The sequence below is a fragment of the Rhinolophus hipposideros genome (assembly GCF_964194185.1).
Source record: "Rhinolophus hipposideros genome assembly, chromosome: 4".
Lineage (NCBI taxonomy): Eukaryota > Metazoa > Chordata > Mammalia > Chiroptera > Rhinolophidae > Rhinolophus > Rhinolophus hipposideros.
Genome location: NC_138050.1, coordinates 45,884,108 through 45,903,150, shown reverse-complemented (window position 1 = coordinate 45,903,150; position 19,043 = coordinate 45,884,108). Strand labels below are relative to the sequence as shown.

The following is a 19,043-nucleotide window of genomic DNA, read 5'->3' as shown; positions in this document are numbered from 1 at the left end:
GCCCCTGCCAGCGACAGGGAATGGACAACCATGAAGGGGGTCGGCCGACAACAGCCAATCCCAGGCCTGGTACCGCCCCTTCGGCGGCGGAGGCCTGGGAGTTGAGGGACGACGGTCCGTGACTCTGGGGGTCTGGGAAGCTGCAGAACGAGGGGCTGCACCGTGTTCCTTGAAAGGGAGACTGCGTTTTCCCATCACCTATGCAATGTAGATTCTCTTCCCCTCTCCTCAGATGGGGAAAGTGTGTCCCCGGACCGCACGACGGTCCCGCCTCTTCCAGACGACGGGCACGTGGTACCGGAAGTAGGTAGGGATATTATGGAGGAGTTTCCGGCAGGCCCCAGCGGCTGAAAGCCGGGGCGGACGCGCTGGTCCGGGTCCCGGTTCCTGTCCCGGTTCCGACGAGGCGGCGACTCCGGTAGGAGGAGGGAGGTGTTGCACACGCTGGCCCACTGCAGCTATACGTTGCAGTCTTATCTCAGTTCAAAATGAACTATATGCCAGGCACCGCCAGCCTCATCGAGGACATCGACAGTGAGTTAAATCAGTCTGGGGCGAGACCCTTCCCCCCCGACGGGTGCCTCTTTCGAGGAAGCTCGTAGAATGAGTCTGGGGCGGGGGACGGTGTGATTTGAGCCCTGTTCTGGGTGTTCTGGCGTTGACATGCTCCGCGGGATGGAGGAGCCACGGGGCACGCCCTTTGCCTACCTCCCAGCCTCCGCCCTCTGTTACCTCTGTCCTGCCCCGCGCAGCCTGCGCCGCCTGGTCGGCCACGAGCTGTACAATTCAGTCCTGCTGCCCAGGGACGCTGCTGAAGTACCAGGTGGTTACTGGTGGAGGGATGAGAATGCTTAAAGCATTCATCAAGAAATGAGAATATGAAGACAATAGCATTTGGACTTATTGGCAGGAAACATAGGATGTATGCTGTGTAGTCATTTGCAATATTCTTTTACCCTTAAAGGTCTTTAGTACTTTCAAATTATGGTAGCAGAGACCACTGCCAGACAAGGTATTGACTTTTCTGGAAAGGCAGAGTTGATTCACTTCTTTCTTTTTCTGTTCAACAATTTTCTTTTGCTTTTACTTAAGAAGAACTCCCTTATTCCTCATTATCCTGAAGAGGAATTAAGTCCTGTATGAAAGAGAAGATACATATATATGTATATAGAGTATATATGTATATATAGTCTTCCCTTTTGCTAAACTGTCATCTGTGAATTATTCCTCAAGCAACATTTTTGTAAATGTTTTGTGTGATCCTGTCTCATTAACTTGTAATTGCTGCAAAATGGTTTACACACAGTTCCAAACAAGTTACAACAATCTCTACAGTTACTATGTATACAAATTAGTGAGTGTATAATTAAATTTTTTATTGTCTGAGATCATTTTTTAAATCCAAATGAGTGATTTTGCTATTGAAGGGAAATACAGTGTAAATTGGACCAAATTTGTACATGTAACTAACCACTGCACAAGCCTATCTCTAATGCGTGATGAAATCTTAAGTTGTCTGAGGATGCCGTTTTGCCCTCACCTCTCTTCTTATGTATCTGAATTAGTTGAGGCCCTAACACATCCTGTCATTCTATTAAAAATAAGTTTTGTTCTTAAGCCTTCTAACCTCTTGTTTGTAGATTCCAGGCCCCCTCCTTTACTGAAAAGTTGGAAACCATTTCATATGTACTCTTCACTGCCCCTCCCACACACTTTCCTCCTCTCTCCTTAGTCTTTCTGTATTTTCACCCATCCTCCCATTGAGTAGGAAGTATTCCTTCCTTTCAGTTTGTCTTTTATTATTTGATCCTCCCACTGTTTCTGGAACCTTCTGCCATTAATATCCTTTTTCTCTCACACCTTCTATCTTTCTCTCTCCCCCTGGATCCTTCCATTCACATGTTTTTGTCCATCTCAATTTTTTTTTTCAGTTGTGTCTCCTCAAACTCCCATCCCTTTTTTCATATCTTTACCCCCAAACCTTTTGAGTCATCTCCATTTTGACTTCCTGACCACCTGCAATTTGATTTTTGTTGTCCACACAGTAGTGAAGCTGCATTCTTAAAAGGCATCAGTCTGGTGCACTTTTTCTGAGTTTTCCCCTCCCCTCTGCAGCACTGCGACTATGACCATAGGATTCTTAATTCTGTCCTCTTGATTTCTCCAATACTAGTAGTTGTTGATTTTCTTACCTCTCTACCTCTTACTGTTCCCTAAAATAGATGGTCTCTTAGGTTCCATGTTTGGCCTGCTTCTTTCTTTAAATCTCTAGGAGATCTCCTGGACTTTAATAATTACATCACCTCTTTGTGGCCTCATCCGAAATTGCTCTAATTCAGACCTCTGGCATTCCAGCCTTACATTTCCAATTATCTGTTGACATTTCTACCTAAGTGTCCTGATAGCACTTAAGAATTACAAACAGCTAATAATCTTCCACCCTGAGCTTGCTTTGTTTACTCTAGACTTTTGGTAAGTGGTCCTCCCTGATGATGACGCAAAATTCCTACAGCTTCTTAATTTATTTCTTTAGCACCACACTCTCTCACACCTACCCACATATACAAACTCAATTAGTTGACAAATCCCATTACTTTAAACTGCACAGTCTTTTAGTACTTCCATCCTCGCCCTTCTCATCCCTACCTTGGTTCAGGTCTCTTCATGTTCCAGACACTGGAAAGAGCCTCAGCTGCTCTCCTTTTTCTGTCAGTTCAGTCTTCAGTGTGTTTTCTTGTTCCCTATAAAGTCAAACCCTGACTCACCCTGCTCCCAGTTCTTTTTTCTGACTTCATTCCTGTTATTTCTCTCCATACCCTCAGCTTTTCACTAAACATACGGATACACCACCCTTTTTTTCCTCCTGTCTAAATTACAGATTTCCCAAACCATCCCCTTCCCTGTCACTCTTCCCATGACCAAAAATTATCTAACTTTCAAGAACCAACTCAGATACAGCCTCCAGCTCGAGTTTCTCTCAGTCTCATATAATTAAGATGTGCTTTCTTATGGTACTTAATTATAGCCCAAGGAAAATTATAAATTCCTTCCAGGAAGAAGCACCCTGTTCCTCTGTTCTGCATCTATGAAGTACTTTATGTGTGGTCTTAAAGAAACAAATGAATGAACTTTGCTAGTTATCCTAGTGACTGCTTTATTGTCATTTTTCAGAGTCAGCTCTAAGTCACCTCTTCAGAGAGGTTTTCCCTAGCCACCCTCTCTTCTGTAGCTACTTTCTCTTCATCTTACTATCCTGCTGTCTTACTTATTATTCCATTGTAGTGATCACCATAGGTCATTTTTTTATTTGTTTGCCTTCCTCCACCAGGAATACAAGTTCATAAGGTTGGTGACTCTCTGAGTTTTATTCAGTACTGTATATAGAGGCTCCAGAAGAGCACATAGCTTTCAATAAATATTATTGAATTTTTGCTCTAGCTTATTGTCAGCATCCTCATTTTACACGTATGAGGTATTGTTTTTAATTTAAAATCTTCCCAGACTCCAAAGTGTGAAATAGAAGCTCTTCTAAGTTGAAGGGAAACAATTCTAGAATTAAGATCGTAAAGATCATCCAGACTAAATTTCTCAATTTTCAGATACAGAAACTTGACATGACACTGAGGAGGTTTAACTGTCAAACCTCAGCGTCTAGAGCCAGTCAGGCTTCCTGACTACTCAGCCAGTCCTTTTTCTGCTTTGCCACACTATGATTTTTTTCACCACTAATCTTCTAACCTAGGCTACCTTGGCCCTCCCTCTAATTTCCCAATGAACTCCACCTTAAATACATGGGAAGACGAAGTAAACTGCTGTTTATTTTTGTTGTTACCCTGTAAACTCATTTATGCTAACAGTTTTCATTTTTTAAAGATCTTTTTTTTGTTTTTCCCAGAAAAGCACTTGGTCCTTCTTCGAGATGGAAGGACGCTTATAGGCTTTTTGAGAAGCATTGATCAGTTTGGTATGTATTAGTTGTGGACTTCTCTTATACTCGAGATAATACGAGTTGCCCATTGTATTTTTGTGTTATTTCACATTGAAATTTATTTATCGCCAACTTTTTCACGTGTCTGGCATAATGAAATACTGTTTTGAGTCATTACATCATTGTTTCCTAAATTATGATTAGATCATTTAAAAGCTTGCATTTACAAGTTTGTAATTCTAAAACTGGTTCTCATGAAAACATACAATGTTTTGGACTATTTTTTTAATTTCCCCGTTAGAGGGACCAAATGATAGAAATAAACTCAGTCCAATGAAAAAGCTGCTTATTTGTACATTGGCTCCTGCACTGAAGTAACCCCATCCCGTCCAAAGAAAATTGGATAGGAGGCATTTCCTGAAGCTTTTTAGGGACTCCAAAATTAAGCTCAAGATTTTACACTTAGGAATATGTCAGACTCAAGAGCCTTGGTCTTTTGTTTTGCTCCTGCATTTTTCTGAAGACATCTATAGTTGCTTCTGTTTCAAGAAACTTCTAGTTCATCTCACCATGTGGTAAACATCTGTTAGGTCAGTGGATTTAGGCAGGAGGAAAAAACAACATAATTGAAACACCTGTAAGAGTTATAGAAGATAAGAGCATAGATAATCTGCTTTTTTTCAAATAAGACAAATGGTACCAATTGAAAGAAGAAAAATAATTATTCTTAATAGATTGGATTTCTAAATCTTAAGACAAATTCATCAAACTACTTTGAGGTAAAAGTAGTAAATACTGGCTTTACTCTCATTACCAGGTATGCTTATCTGACAAAGTGAAAAAATAGGTTTCTGCAGCAGCATAATTCGTGGACACCTGTATGATATTAAATGAGTCCTAAGTACTGAAACAAAGTTAAATCTTCGGTCAGTAATCAGATATACATACCCACACAGCATAGAAAAACTGTTTCCTTCTTTAAAAAAAAAAAAAAGTTTTAATCTCTGCAGTTGTTTGGTCTTCCAAGTACCCTACTCATTTATATTTTCTTATACTCATGTTGATATTAGCAATTAATGATAAATGAATTTAATTTTCTTTAACTTTTTCCCACCATCATTCATGTATTAGTGCAATCTAATCCCAAATACTCTTTGTTTCCAATTGTTTGAAAGTCTCCTAAGTGGTGTGTCTTAATGAAATAGGAGAAGGCTATTTGAAATTTCAACTTTTCCCAGAATTAGAAAGTTTAGAAATCACGTTTAGTTCAATCTTTTCTACTCAAAATAACTGATTGAGTTATGCACCTTTACCCAATAATTTGAACTAAATATCTTTGTTTCTTCCCTATACACTTATAGCTAATTTAGTGCTACATCAGACTGTGGAACGTATTCATGTGGGCAAAAAATACGGTGATATTCCTCGAGGGATTTTTGTGGTCAGAGGAGAAAATGTGGTCCTACTAGGAGAAATAGTAAGTGAAAACTGTTAAGCTGCTATGGGTCTTGATAATCATGCCAGTTAGGTTTCTTTTTGTCTTTTCAAGAAGGAAAAAAAAAAATATTTTCTTCATTTCACCCACCTTTTCACAGGAAACTACCAAGTTAGCTTAGGAAAGCCACAGTTGTAAAAGGAAAGTTACAGAGAATAATTAACTCTGTTTCAGTGCCTCTTGGCATTTTAAAGGTTTGATCCTATCCATTAGCAGCAAAATATCATTGATTTTTACCTGATACCTTAAAAAATACCATCATATACAAATGTGTTTATTAATATATTATTTCTGCTATATCTAATAGCAGAAAATTGAAAAACTTGAGAAAAATAATTCAGTAAAGTAAGTCTCATATAGGAATATCCTGTACTAATTTAAACAATTGGTTATCAAGTCATTTTCATGATAAAAAGTTAATTAGCGGTGTTTGAGGGAAAAGACACATTGTGTATGCAGTGTGTGCTCTCTCCCTTTTGAAAGGGGGAAAGGGGAGAAAATGGCTGTGGGAGAAGGCTTTCTGTGAACTATCCTGGTGATGGGCCTTAGCTTCACTTGGATCCTTAGCTCACAGCCAGGGAGGGGGTCCCTGTGTGTCTGTGCCAGGAAGACCAGCTGGCAGGTGAAAACTTAAATCTTCTAAAGTGTTGTTACTGCAGCGGTGAGTGTGTGTATTTACATACTACATACATACACACCCAGGTATGCATATATACACATACAAAACTATTAGAAAACGGTTACAAATATAAAACTATTAGAAGTACTCAGACATTTTTGAAAGAAGATAAACTTGATTTCATATTTTACATAAAACATTTATTTAAAGAGAAAAACACCTTATTTAAAACCTTTGTCTTGATCCTGCTGCTTCTGATTGTTGGGTTTGCTAGGAAAATCAAAATAAGCTTTGACATTTGCTTGATTTTATCTTTTCATGTTTTGTTTTTAAAGTTTTCAATAAAGTTTCCCAATACCTAGTCACATCTTAAATCAGGTTTTCAGAAGTCTCTTGATTGGAGTGGTTTGGTCCATAGCTATTTTTAATAACAAGCCATTTGAGAAAGTGAGGAGATAATTCTGCCAGGGTCAGGTTGTTTCAGAGACCTCCTGCTGAAACAGCTAGAAAGGGCTAATCAGTACTGCCCCAAGTGCTGCTGTGAAATACATGAAATACCTTTTTCTAGCTTTTAAAATATTTTTGTGGCTGATGTTTTTGGTTTAGTGTATCATTTCATGCATGTTTATACAGCAGAAATTATCGTCTCCTTGTTTTATGTAAAGGTTAAAATAAAGCACTGTACTACCCAAGAGTAGTGAGGGAGGGTATAGTAAATGGCTGAACTGGGCTAATGCATCTCTGGACAACAGAATTATGGGTTATTATTTTTCCTTTTTTTATACTTTTCTGAATTTATTTATTTTATTTTTTTTTTTTTTAAAGATTTTATTGGGGAAGGGGAACAGCACTTCATTGGGGAACAGTGTGTACTTCCAGGACTTTTTTCCAAGTCAAGTTGTTGTCCTTTCAATCTTAGTTGTGGCATGCACAGCTCAGCTCCAAGTTCAGTTGCCATTGCTAATTGCAGGGGGCGCAACCCACCATCCCTTGTGGGAGTTGAGGAGTCGAACTGGCAACCTTGTGGTTGAGAGCCCACTGGCCCATGTGGGAATCGAACCAGCAGCCTTCGGAGTTAGGAGCACGGAGCTCTAACTGTCTGAGCCACTGGGCCGCCCCCTGAATTTATTTTTAAAGAGAAAACATACTACTTTGCTATCAGGGATAAAGATTTTAAGTTAAAATATTTACACATACTCTGCTTCGGTTTTGTAGTAGTGAACATCACAGAAACACCTTCTGTGCCAGTTACATTGGCACAAATGTACCCCTATGTAGATGTGTCTTTGAGAACAAGTGAACTTGTATTTGTTCTTGAAGATTCATTGTTTCTTGGGAGTCCTTAGAAAAGTACTCTTTTTTTATATATTATGGTTTGGGTGCTGCAGAATTTTTACAGTAGTACTACTAAAGAAATATGGTTCGAGAATGCTTGCATAGTTACATGAATCAGTCAGTTTGAAGAAATTAAGTGCCAACCCTAAGGAAACTCAAGCCCAGAAACCATCTAGATTCTGTAAACGTCCCATTGCCTAAGAAGTCCCTGGATTCTGCCCCAAGGATGGTGACGCACACAGCCTTCAGTAACAAAACTGATTGTGGGGTAGTAACATCATCAGAAGCACATGAATAGCTCAATGAGTAATATACTGAAAAGTCCAAGAGGCAGTACACTAAGCTAAGAGCCTGATCTTCCCATCAGCCACTGCCCATGGATTGTGAGGGCAGGTTACACTTGATAACAGATTTTGCTGGGTGCAATTAACATTTGACCCAGGGCAGAGTCTGCTTATGTAACTTATGTGGCTTTCATTCTAACCTCTGGTGAGAGTCCTCCATTGGATGTGTCGCAGCCTGTGGGTTCTAAGGCCTTGACAGCATATGAAGAAGATTAGAATCCAGTGATAGGTTGGAACATCTGGAGAGTTTGTGTACGTGTTAATGCCTTCCCAGAATTTTATCACTGGAAGTCAGAGAAAAGGATAAGAAATAAGAATACCCTGTTCGTATAGATTCTAGTTACAAAAACTACAGAATAATACCTGTATGATCATTTTAAAGAGAATGAACTAAATCTGTGGATAATGAGATACTTTTATGTCAAAATTCTCCTTTACAAGGTTGGTTTTCAAATGCTTATAGGTGTTCCAAAATAAAAATATTAAGCATCTTATGCCACATTAAGTGAAAAAAATTAAAGTCAATGTTTGCATTGTGGGTTTTTTTGGAAGTTGATATACTCATATACATGGAAAAATTGGGAGGATATTCACCAAAATATTATCCTTCCATACCGGAATTATGCAAAATTAAAAAATAATTTCTAGTAAGCAAAAAAATTTTTAATTAAAACAGAGAAATATATTGGGGCCAACTCGGTTTAGTAATCTAACTGGTCTGCTGAGATTTTCTGTAGAAGTCTTGATGCCATAGAGGGGAAAGGAGTCTTGTGTTACCATTTAAAGACTCCTAGTTAATGCAACAGCGGGACAGTTTATTGTCTTAGAGGGAGAGGGCTGCTTGTCTGAATCAGTGTTCTATACCTTCTTGCTGAGCAACAATCCCCAGAAATTAAGCTGACTTTGATTATGTAAAAATACAAAACTTATCTTCTAAAGCCATCTTGGCCTCAGTAACTTCTCTCCTGGATTCTCTGGAGTTGGAGAGAGAGCCATTTATATAAACACAGCTCCTTTTTTTTTTTTTTTTAAGAAAAGTAGTCCTTGACTAATTAATGTAGGACTTTAGACAAACTAAAGCTTTGTTATACACACTATTGCAGATCCCTAATACCCTATTATTTATATTATAATTATATAAGTAATTATATAATTATAAATAATTATATAAATAATTATAGGGATTATTGTTTATATTATCCCTATTATTTATATAAGTATGTATTCTGTAGTAATATTGCCAGCCATTTCTTTGTAAAACTTATCTGTCTCTAGGAGAAGGATATTTCAGCCATGTCACAATTATGAAAAATAACCCAAGCCTGACATAGGAATCAGTTTGCTTTTAGATCTAATGTCTTCTGTTCTTGGTCATCAGTTGAAGTTTTTTAAACCTGCTTGTTTTGTAGGACTTGGAAAAGGAGAGTGACACACCCCTTCAACAAGTGTCTATTGAAGAAATTCTAGAAGAACAAAGGGTAGAACAGCAGGCCAAGCTGGAAGCTGAGAAGCTGAAAGTTCAGGCTCTTAAGGATCGAGGTCTCTCCATTCCTCGCGCAGATACTCTTGATGAGTATTAAGTCTTTTTCAGAGGCTGTTGCTCTTGGGGAGCAGGGGCTGTCACTGAATGAAAGTGGCATTCTGGTCACCTCACTCATTTGACAAGTGACTGTAGAATTTTGAAAAGTCATTTTTCTTTTGAATTCTTTCACATATGCAATATGAAGAAATTACATGGCTTTTTTTCTTTTTTTAGAAACAAAATAATTGTTTAAAGGAGCAGTGGAGTGGACTCCTTTCACACATCACTGTGGAGTCAACAACTGCTTACATTACTCTTCTCGTCCCAGATTTTACAGGGGACATTCTTCATTTGCTTGTAAATAAAATTAATGTCAAAACTCATGTTATTTCCCAAGTTTGAGTTGTCTCTAATGAATAGACAAAATTGAGTTTCTGGTCTCAAAGCTATAATATAAACTGGGGAGTCCGGACACTGGGATTTCCCCTTGTGTCACACTTCCAAGTTGCTAGTTACTTACAAAGGAATATTTTCATACTAAATATCGTACCGGTCCTTCCCTGTCCCCTTTTCATGTTTTTAGCTGAGAAGAAAAACACATTTTCAGGCTTGAGCAAGGAGCTTTCAGTGCAGTTTCAGTTACTGGTTATAACAAAAGCTTTAGATTTAAGAAACAACATCACTACTGAACTTGCTGTTCCTGCTTCACCAACAGCTATTCAAACCACGTTCCCATGAGATCCAGCAATTTACTAAGGTGCCTTTTCCTCTAAGTCTTCTCTTAGTTTGGTTTTCTAGTCCTTTGGATTGAGTCTTGAGCCTCTGATGCTATTATCATCAAGAAGGAGCACAAAGGAAGGGGTGTTTCAATGACCCATCATCTGGGTGTTCTCATGGGCGCTCTTGGCTGACAGCCCATGCTCTTGCCACTTTTCTGGTGTGTTGATCGCACAGTAACAAAGTAACAAACTACTTGCAGAACATACTGTAACTTAGTAGACAATGTACTGAACTAGGAGTTAGGAGACAGGTTAAAAATCTGACTGTTCTTTTAATGTCTTGGGCTTGAACAAGTCAGTTCTCTCAGATTCTCAGTTTTTTCAAAGGTAGAATTATTCTAGATACTTCTTTTTTATAGTCTGTTGAGCAAACAGACATCCTTTTTATAGCATTTATATACTATTCCTATGACTGAATTGTTTTATAGTATTAAATATACTTCACATTTTATGAGCTCCAGTTTTTATAGGCATTTGGGGCAGTTTTTAAAACTGCCCCAAATGCCTATAAACCATTTGATTGCTTAGCTATTCATCATTGGGTTGGTTTAAACTAGATAATTTGTGAAGAAACAGTTGGACTTAATGATTTATTGAGTGTGTTTTGCCTCTAATCTTACTGTTTAATAACTAGAATTGGTTATTAACGTCTCACACAAAGGGAAAACAAACCATCACCAACTTTTGAAAAATGTGTAACTACACGATATTCTTTGGGAGTCAGCAGCATTTGTTTTCCGGAGCACCACTGTTTCAGGACATCTGACACCTTCAAGGGATTTGGACTCACTCGTTTCCTTTTTTTCAACCTTCTTCAAACAACTCCAAATACAATAACAAGAGATATGGTTCATTCTTATGTTATTGATAAAAAGAGGAAAAGGGACTGAATTTCCACAAGTCAAGAATTTCCCAGCCATAGCAAGGTTTTGATCATTGCTTTTAGACCTTTCTAACACAGGCCAACAGCTAAGAATTAGACCTAAAGGATGAAACTAGACCACTGGGGTGCTCAGCAAAATGGCTTGCCCTCAGCTCTGTCCCTCTCAGGATTTTTGCAGATAAGGAAATTATGCTTTTTCCTGGACCACTGCTAGTACTCTCTTCTATTAGACTTCAAAATCAGTCTGTTCATACCTTTCTCTTTTCTGTTTTAATTTCTGCCAATAGGGGTTCCCATGAGACTGCTTTCAAGGGAGACGAATAGGAAGGTCTACCGAAGCCCCTTCCCTGGCCGCCTTTATTCTGATACAGTTAAGGACAGCAGCACGTCTCTTACTCTTCCAGCCGGCGTTTTTCCCTTGACCGTACTTGACATGCTTTTAGCTAAGTTTTAAATCACAGTATCTGCTCCCCTCCCAGTTCTGATAAAGTCACAGCATGCCCTGGATACTTAGGACAGCCATACACCCTTATATGGTCCATTGTGAAACGTTTTTCAGGAAAGCCATGTCAACATGAACCCCAGAGGTATTACACAGAGATGAAGAAGGCTGGAAAATGGTCTCATTTTGCTGACGTGAGTGTTGGTTGGCAGGCTCATGAAGAAAGCAGTGTGGACAGCAGAGGGTGTGGGCCGGCAGGCATAGCAGACTCACCAGGCAGTTACTGTGGGCAGTTCCCAAGCTCTAGTCTCTGATCCATATGTGACATTCATGGAGGCACTGCACACCTCAAGAAGGTACCCAGGAATTGTACCTGGCAAGAAAGTATTCGAGGAGAGGCAGTTAATGAACAGGTCTTCACCCCTTGACTCCCCCCTCCCAAAAAACTATACATAGGTATGTATATGTATTTGTGTTTGTGTGTATATATATACAGAGTATGCACATTTTAAGAAAGGAAAACTACTAAAATTGTAATACTCTATACTGATAATAAAAGATGAACACAAGTCACATTTGACTTCTGCAATTACAAGAAGTGCTCAAAGTGGTTACCATCAGCGTCCAGACACTTCTGATTACGGTGAACTACTGCTTGAGCAACGACCAGTGTCCACTTGTATACATTTTTTTGGCACCCCTGATTCATTTATTTATATGTTCTGTCCAACTTCCTTTCCCATCAGGAGTCAGCATTCCAGTGAGGCATGAAGAGGCATTTGGGTTGTAGATGTTGCAGGCTAATGCTCTAATGATGAACCAGCCCTGCCATTGAGTAGCAGGAGAGTCTAGTCTGAGCTGTCACCTTGGAGTTAATGTGAGCTGAGCAGGAATGTCGTCTGTGATACAGCTCATCTGCACATGTTCTCCCAATGCGAGGACTCCTAAAGGATGGCCCTTAGGACTATGTTAAATCCGGGAGAGGTAAGATTTTGGCCAATGAGACTAAACATGACCAACCTAGTTTAAACCTGGGTTGCAACTTACCAGGTCTCGATACGAATTTAGTGGATTATAACCAGCATTTTAAAAAATTAGAAAATAGAGTGCATTACACATAAAATTAGGTTGTGTGTAAAACTTGTTATATATGTGTATACAAGTATTGGCAATATAAAATATATTTGTTACTGTAGGTAGTTGCCAGAAACATTTGAAAAACTGCCTTAGTTTGTAGTAAATTTTTATATGCTTATTGCAGAAACAAAAGTACATGTCCATTTCCCATCTTTCACCTCCACCCCTAAAAATCACGCGTGCCCTGGGTGGGGCTAGAATTTGCTGTTCTCTGTGCTTAGAACACACCTGCCCCAGAGGGCCGCAGAGTCCTCCCACAATCTTCAGAACTTTGCTCAGATTTAACCTTCCCTGACTACTTTTAACTAGCACCCTTCTCTTTCCCCCTATTTATTTCCTTTTCAGCTTTATTTTTCACCATAGCAGGTATCACAACCTGACATTAATTTTGCTTGTTTATTGCGTGCTCCACTCTCCCCTAGAACATAAACCATTAGCATTTTTGTCTGTCATGCTCACTCCTGTATTCCCACATCTAGAATGTCTGGCATGTATTCGGTCTCAAACGATGCGCAGTGATGGATGGCAGCATGCATGGATGGCAGCATGCAGTGAATGCAGGCTTCAGATGCTTCAGAGACCAGTAAGGCACCGAAAGATGAGGACAGCGGGACCCACTGAGCAACCAGGAGTTAACTAGTAGAGATTCTCCCACTGAAATTCCGATGTCTTCCTACTGTCAGGGCAGCCTTCACTGACCACGGCCCTGCAGGTGGAAAGAGATTGGAGATACTTAGTGTCAAAATGTCTGGAACATCATCCCAGGGGAACATGGGATCGGGGGTGAGGGAGAACTTATCAGGGTTGATAGAGGGAAACATGCCTCTAATGCCTGTTTTCCTCTCCACTGTCCTCCAGGCAGAACTGGGCTTCAGTGCCCACCCCCATCTTGATATCACCCCTTCAAGGGGTCCCCTGGATAAGGGGAGCAAGAGACTGCTTCGTGTGCGCTTGCTTTTACAGGGCTGGTATCCAGATAAGTGTCCCAAGATCTACCCCAAAAGAATTAGAAAACCAACCCTAGGCAATGGAGCATATCTGCTGCTCGCCTGTCCTCACACTCTGGGTAGATCTGCGCTGGTTAGGACTCGCCTGCCTGTCTACTCCTCAGGCTCTGCCCGGGGACTTGGAGGCAAAGAATAAAATCATGCCCTTCTTTTCTCCTGTTTCACTTCACTGTTTTGCCTCTTTTTCCCCCCTCTCAGTCTACTATTTTCTACCCATTCTCTTCTTAAAACAAAAATTGCCCACCTAACTCCAGCTACTCAGTAGCTGTTGCTGCCACTTGACTAGACCCAGGGGTAAAAACTGGGCTCCAGTGCTGCCGCTCTGGAAATACAGAGAATTGTGTGTGGTGTGGGGGCACCAGCTAACCAGTAGCTAGGACTTAAAAGAAGAGAGGGCTCAATGCGGGGTATCCATCTCAAAGACCCAATTTTATTGACGTATAATTTACAGCCAGTAAAACGCTCTCTTTAAATGCAGTTCTGTGAGTTTTAATAACTGCATATAGTTATATATCATCACCCCTCCCCCTTTGTATTTAACTTCTCCCTCCTTCCCCAGCCCCTGGCAACTACTAATCTGTTTTCTGTCCATATAGTTTACATTGGCAACGAATCCAATGTTTTCTTAACATAGTGTGCAGGTCAAATAAAATATATGGAAGGTGAATTTCAGCCCACCTGCCCTCAGGTTGCTCTTCGGGTTTTAGGCTATTACAAAAGACAGGAAACTTTATGTTCCCTGCCAAACACCCTGGGCAAAGAAACCTAAAGCCTGGCTCACCTGCTGGAAATGGCGGGTGAAGGGTAAACAAGGGAAATGAGTAAAATGGATAGTTTAGTAGTCATTCATCACCCTAAAACTTGTTGAGCAATTACTCTATGGCAAGTATATGCTATGAGAGGCAACTATTGGCTCCATTTTTTCAGAGAGAAATGAGATTTTAAAAGTTAAGTTGTATAACCAAGAGCACAGACTAGACTGCCTGATTCGCAAACTGGTTTCTTCCTAACTTTCTGAGTTTAGTCAAGCTGCTTACCTTTCAGTGTCTCAAGTGCCTCATCTATAAAATAGGGGTAATAATTGCACCAACTCCTGGGGTGGTATTTGTGAGAATTCAGCGAGTTAGTGTGTGTGGAGAGTTTACACGTAGAACAGTGCCTGGCACAGGAGTTCTCAGTGTGCACTATTGTAATCTGCTGACTCCCCAACAGTCGTAATCTGCCCGATTCCCAAGACAGATCCCGTAGCCTTGGTGAACTGCACTTACAGTCACCTGTGTGCAAATAAGAATGATATCTGTGAAATAATGGGACCAACCCCGATGAAGGAATTAAGTGCTGGGTTACATAAAATGTACTCTGAAGGGAGGTAATCCGTAATTACCTTCAACCTAATGAGTCAAACTTGTCTTAACTTTCTGCTGCCTTCTCACAATGGCCCCTTTGGCAGAAAACACTTCATTCGTGCAATATTAAATAAGAGTATACCCTATAAGCAGCCCATGGTTTGCCCTCTCCTCCAGGCTAGCCACCCTTAAGAGATGAAAGAAAATCAGTATTTCCTGAGAATCTACAAAGTGCCAGGTTCTGTGCTTTCTAATCATTTATTAAGCATTTACTCAGTATCAATTATATAGCACTGTGCTAAGTGCTGTGTAGGGAGCGGGCTGCGAGCTGACAAGGGCCTTGCAGCTGCAAGGTCATTCCCATGGGAAGCCTCTGCCTCAACATCTTCCCAGAAAGTACAAGATAACACGAATGCAGTCACAGACATACAAACTTGCCAATACACAAAACAAAATGTTCTACTGATACCTGCTTGTTCTGCTAATACTTGTTTGTATAGACAACTGTTCTAAGACTATAAACTGTGTGAAATGAAGACTGCGCCACTGCTCCGCCATCCGTGGACGGTGGACCTCCCCATCCCAGCTTTTCGATCCTCTGCGCCTTTTCTCAATGTCCTCGCCCTTCCCGCTCAGGCCCAGCCCTCCTGGCCGCGCGGGCCGAGGCAGAGTGGCGCCCGCACAGGGACCTGAGTACGGGAAGCAAAAAACGGACAGGTAGAGGACCGTCCTCTGCTGCCAAGTGGCGTGGCGTGGCGCCCGCCACAAACAGGTGAGGAGACTCCCCTCGAAGTGGAAGAGGGGAGTTGAAGGAAGAGGAGGGCAGCAAGCTAAGTACAATCGGGAGTAAAACATGGGACAGCACGTGTCCAGAGAAAGGGACCTCTTTGCGCAAATGCTAAAGGCTGTGCTTACGGCTGGCGGCTGTAATACTCGCTCAGGCCAGGTGATGGATTCCCGTCTTTGGTACAGGAGACTTGCCCTTGGTTCCCCGAGGAGGGCAGCTCAGCCCCGCTACTTGGGAGAGAGTGGGGCAACAGCTGCGTGAGCGCTTCGGCCGAAGGCCCCTCGAAGTTCCCCATCCCCACCTTTACGCTTCGGAACTTAGTAAAGGAGTCACTTGACCCCTCGCCGGAGATTTCGAGATTACTGCCCCCCTCAACACGGGGAGGGCTCTCTCAGGTCCTGCATCCTCCGGTGGAGGGGTATGAAGCGCTGAAGCGCTCTGCCGCTCCCTCGGCGCCGCCAGCACGAGATGAACAGTTACCCCCCCATTACGAAAAAGAGCTTCAGGATGAGGAACAAAAATGTTATAACCCTCCTGAAACCTCCGGCCCTCAAGACTCTGATACGGATAATGAGTCTTCCACTTGGGCCCACCTCCTGGCGGCCTTTGCTAAGCTGTCTTGGGGGGCGCCCCCCCCACCCGGAGCTGCCGCCCCAGATCCTGAACAAGGACGCCCCCTTGTGTTCTCCGCTTTACAAAGGGGTGTTCTCCAGGCCAGGGAAAAGGGGGAGGCACTTCTGGCTTTCAATTGTACCCTGCAATAGAACGTGCAGTTAACGGACAACCAGTTAGAGACTATGCAATTATTCCTTTCAAGATGCTAAAAGACGTCAAAACGGCATGTGCCACCTATGGGCCTACGGCCCCCTGTACCATTGCCTTACTAGAAGGTTTACAAACTGGTGCCCTTGCACCCAATGATTGAAAGACTATGGCTAAGGCTTGCCTTAGTCGGGGGACTATCTGTTACGGGAGACTAAAAGGACTGAATTGTGTGAACAACAAGCACAAAGAAATCAGGCTCCTCAAGCGCCTATTACCCATGACATGCTGGTAGGAGAAGGTCAATTCAGCCCCCTGGATCACCAGCGGGGTTTTCCCCTACAAGCTTATCAACAAATTACCATAGCGGGAACTAAAGCCTGGCGCAGCCTGCCCACCTCGGGTACAAAAGGGGAAGAATGAAGTAAGACAGGGCCCTGATGAGTTATATCAAGACTGTATCCCGCCTATTACAGACTGTCTCACGTGTAATTACGGACGCTGAAGCGGGTCAAATTCTCGCAAAACAGCTTGCCTATAAAAATGCCAGCGGCCCCTGTCAGGCTGTATTAAGACCATATAGAAAAAAGGGGCACTTTATCAGATTTTATCCGGCTATGCTCAGATATTGGCCCTGCTCACATCCAGGGCACCGCTCTGGCAGCAGCCTTTTCTCTATCTATGGACAGGTTAGTCCAAGCCCGAGAAAACCACAGACAGACAGGCAAATGTTACACATGTGGAAAACCCGGCCGCTTTGCAAGAGAATGCCCTCAACAAGGTCAATCCCGCTTTCCCCCAGCATCTGCCCCTAGGGGAAAACAGGGGGCTCATCAGCGCGCCCCAAGGTTGTGCCCACGATGTCGTCGCGGACGACATTGGTCCAGTGACTGTCAGTCACTACATAATACTTTTGGGAACCTGATTCAGGGAAACGAACAGCGGAGTGTCTCCGGCCCCGTCAAATAATGGGGGCCCTGACTACAATACCATCAGTAATTCTCCAAAACCCAGCCGACCCACAGTCCAACAGCTATGCAGGGCCACACCCGGGAGCACAGGATTGGACCTCAGTCCCACCTCCGGATATGTATTGACCCCCGAAATGGGACGGCAAACATTGCTGACCAAGCCACACAACCCAGAGCTTACGCCCTTCTGGCTGCCCAGGTCACCCAATCTACTCCCACCACACAGGCCCAACAATCCCATACAAGCTATCATCAAAACGCTGCTGCCTTACGGTGCCAGTTTCTGGAAATTACGGTGGAATTTCCAGAGAAGAGGCCCGACATATTGTAAAAACTTGCTCCACGTGTCAGATCCATCTCCCTGTTCCCTGCTGCGGAGTAAATCCTAGAGGCTTACTCCCCAACCAACTTTGGCAGATGGATGTCACTCATATTCCCTCCTTTCGAAATGTCCCCTATGTTCATGTTATTGTTGACACTTCTTCCGGGTTCTTATTCGCTACTGCGCGACCCCGAGAAGGGACTACCCACTTCATTAGTCATTGTGTCTCCAAGCATTTTCAGTAATGGACCTCCCTCAATAATTAAAAACTGACAACGGTCCCGGATATACCAGTAAAGCTTTTCGCTCAGTTCTGCTCTCAGTTTCGGGTCACACATACCACAGGAATCCCTTATAACCCCCAAGGACAAGGAATCACAGAACATGCCCATGGTACGCTCAAAACACAAATACAAAAACAAAAAGGGGGAGTTACCCCGGCTACACCCAATAATATCTTAAACCATTCACTCTTTACCCTCAATTTTTAAAATATGGATGCCTCTGGGCGCACGGTGGTCAAACAGCACTGGACACTAGAGCACCCTCCACTGCCCATGGTACGATGCAAAGACCCTCTTGATAATACTTGGCATGGGCCCAATCCTGTGCTGGTCTGGGGAAGGGGTCATGTTTTTGTTTTCCCTAGGAACGCAGACGGCCCTCGGTGGCTACCAGAACGACTAGTGAGACATTGTGATGGATCCAAACCCCGATCCCAACTCCTGACGCAGCCCATAAAACAGATCAAAGTAATGCCACCTGTGGTGATCCCTCAGCCTCCAGGAACCCACTGAGCCCAGCTGCCGACTTGGGAACAGCTCAAGTACCTGAGGACTGAAGGAGAAAACATGGTTCGGTGACAAAGATTGCCCATAACTCCTGAGCAGCTCTTTCTCTCCATGTTGGCCATCGTAACAATACAGGCAAGTGTAGCTCAGACAGAGACTCAAAGTTTCTGGACCTTTTTTCCTAACACCCCTGCACTTCATCCTATCACTTGGGACGGCCCTAACGTCCCCGTCTTTGTCAATGACACACGGGTCCTTGGTGGGACCTCCAACAGACACATTATGCCCCAGTGGGCCCCCTTTAACTACACTGGGACAGCCGTTGGTGCAGCCCCCCTCCCTGCGTGGGCCCCTGAGGCACAACGGGGTGCCTAAAAATTGAACCTGTCATCAAGACTGCTATGGGGGGAGCAAATATAGCTCACCTCTCTGGGCCGTGGGATATATACAAATATCTACAACTTGCTCTTTGGAACTCGCTAATCTTTCCACTGTTGTTCCCGCTTCCCATCCCCCCGTTCCATATTGCCCTAATTCCTCCTCCGTGGAACTATCCAGACTTGCTAATTGGTT

At 42.6% G+C, this 19,043-nt stretch overlaps 1 protein-coding gene across 1 annotated transcript; it reads left to right on the top strand.

Annotated features, from left to right (window-relative positions):
* Positions 1–82: 82 nt before the first annotated feature.
* On the top strand, positions 83–9,637 carry LSM1 (LSM1 homolog, mRNA degradation associated). Its single transcript, XM_081047255.1, has 4 exons — positions 83–534; positions 3,896–3,964; positions 5,290–5,405; positions 9,131–9,637. Exons 1-4 carry the CDS (start codon positions 489–491, stop codon positions 9,299–9,301), a joined length of 402 nt encoding a protein of 133 aa, XP_080903381.1. The 5' UTR covers positions 83–488; the 3' UTR covers positions 9,302–9,637.
* Positions 9,638–19,043: the final 9,406 nt, after the last annotated feature.

What these genes read in the sequence shown, in the direction of transcription:
- LSM1 (XM_081047255.1), top strand. Translation starts at nt 489, where the DNA reads ATGAACTATATGCCAGGCACCGCCAGCCTCATCGAGGACATCGACA. An exon ending in CCTCATCGAGGACATCGACA is followed by an intron (nt 535 to 3,895) that starts GTGAGTTAAATC and finishes TGTTTTTCCCAG; the next exon opens with AAAAGCACTTGGTCCTTCTT. An exon ending in GAGAAGCATTGATCAGTTTG is followed by an intron (nt 3,965 to 5,289) that starts GTATGTATTAGT and finishes ATACACTTATAG; the next exon opens with CTAATTTAGTGCTACATCAG.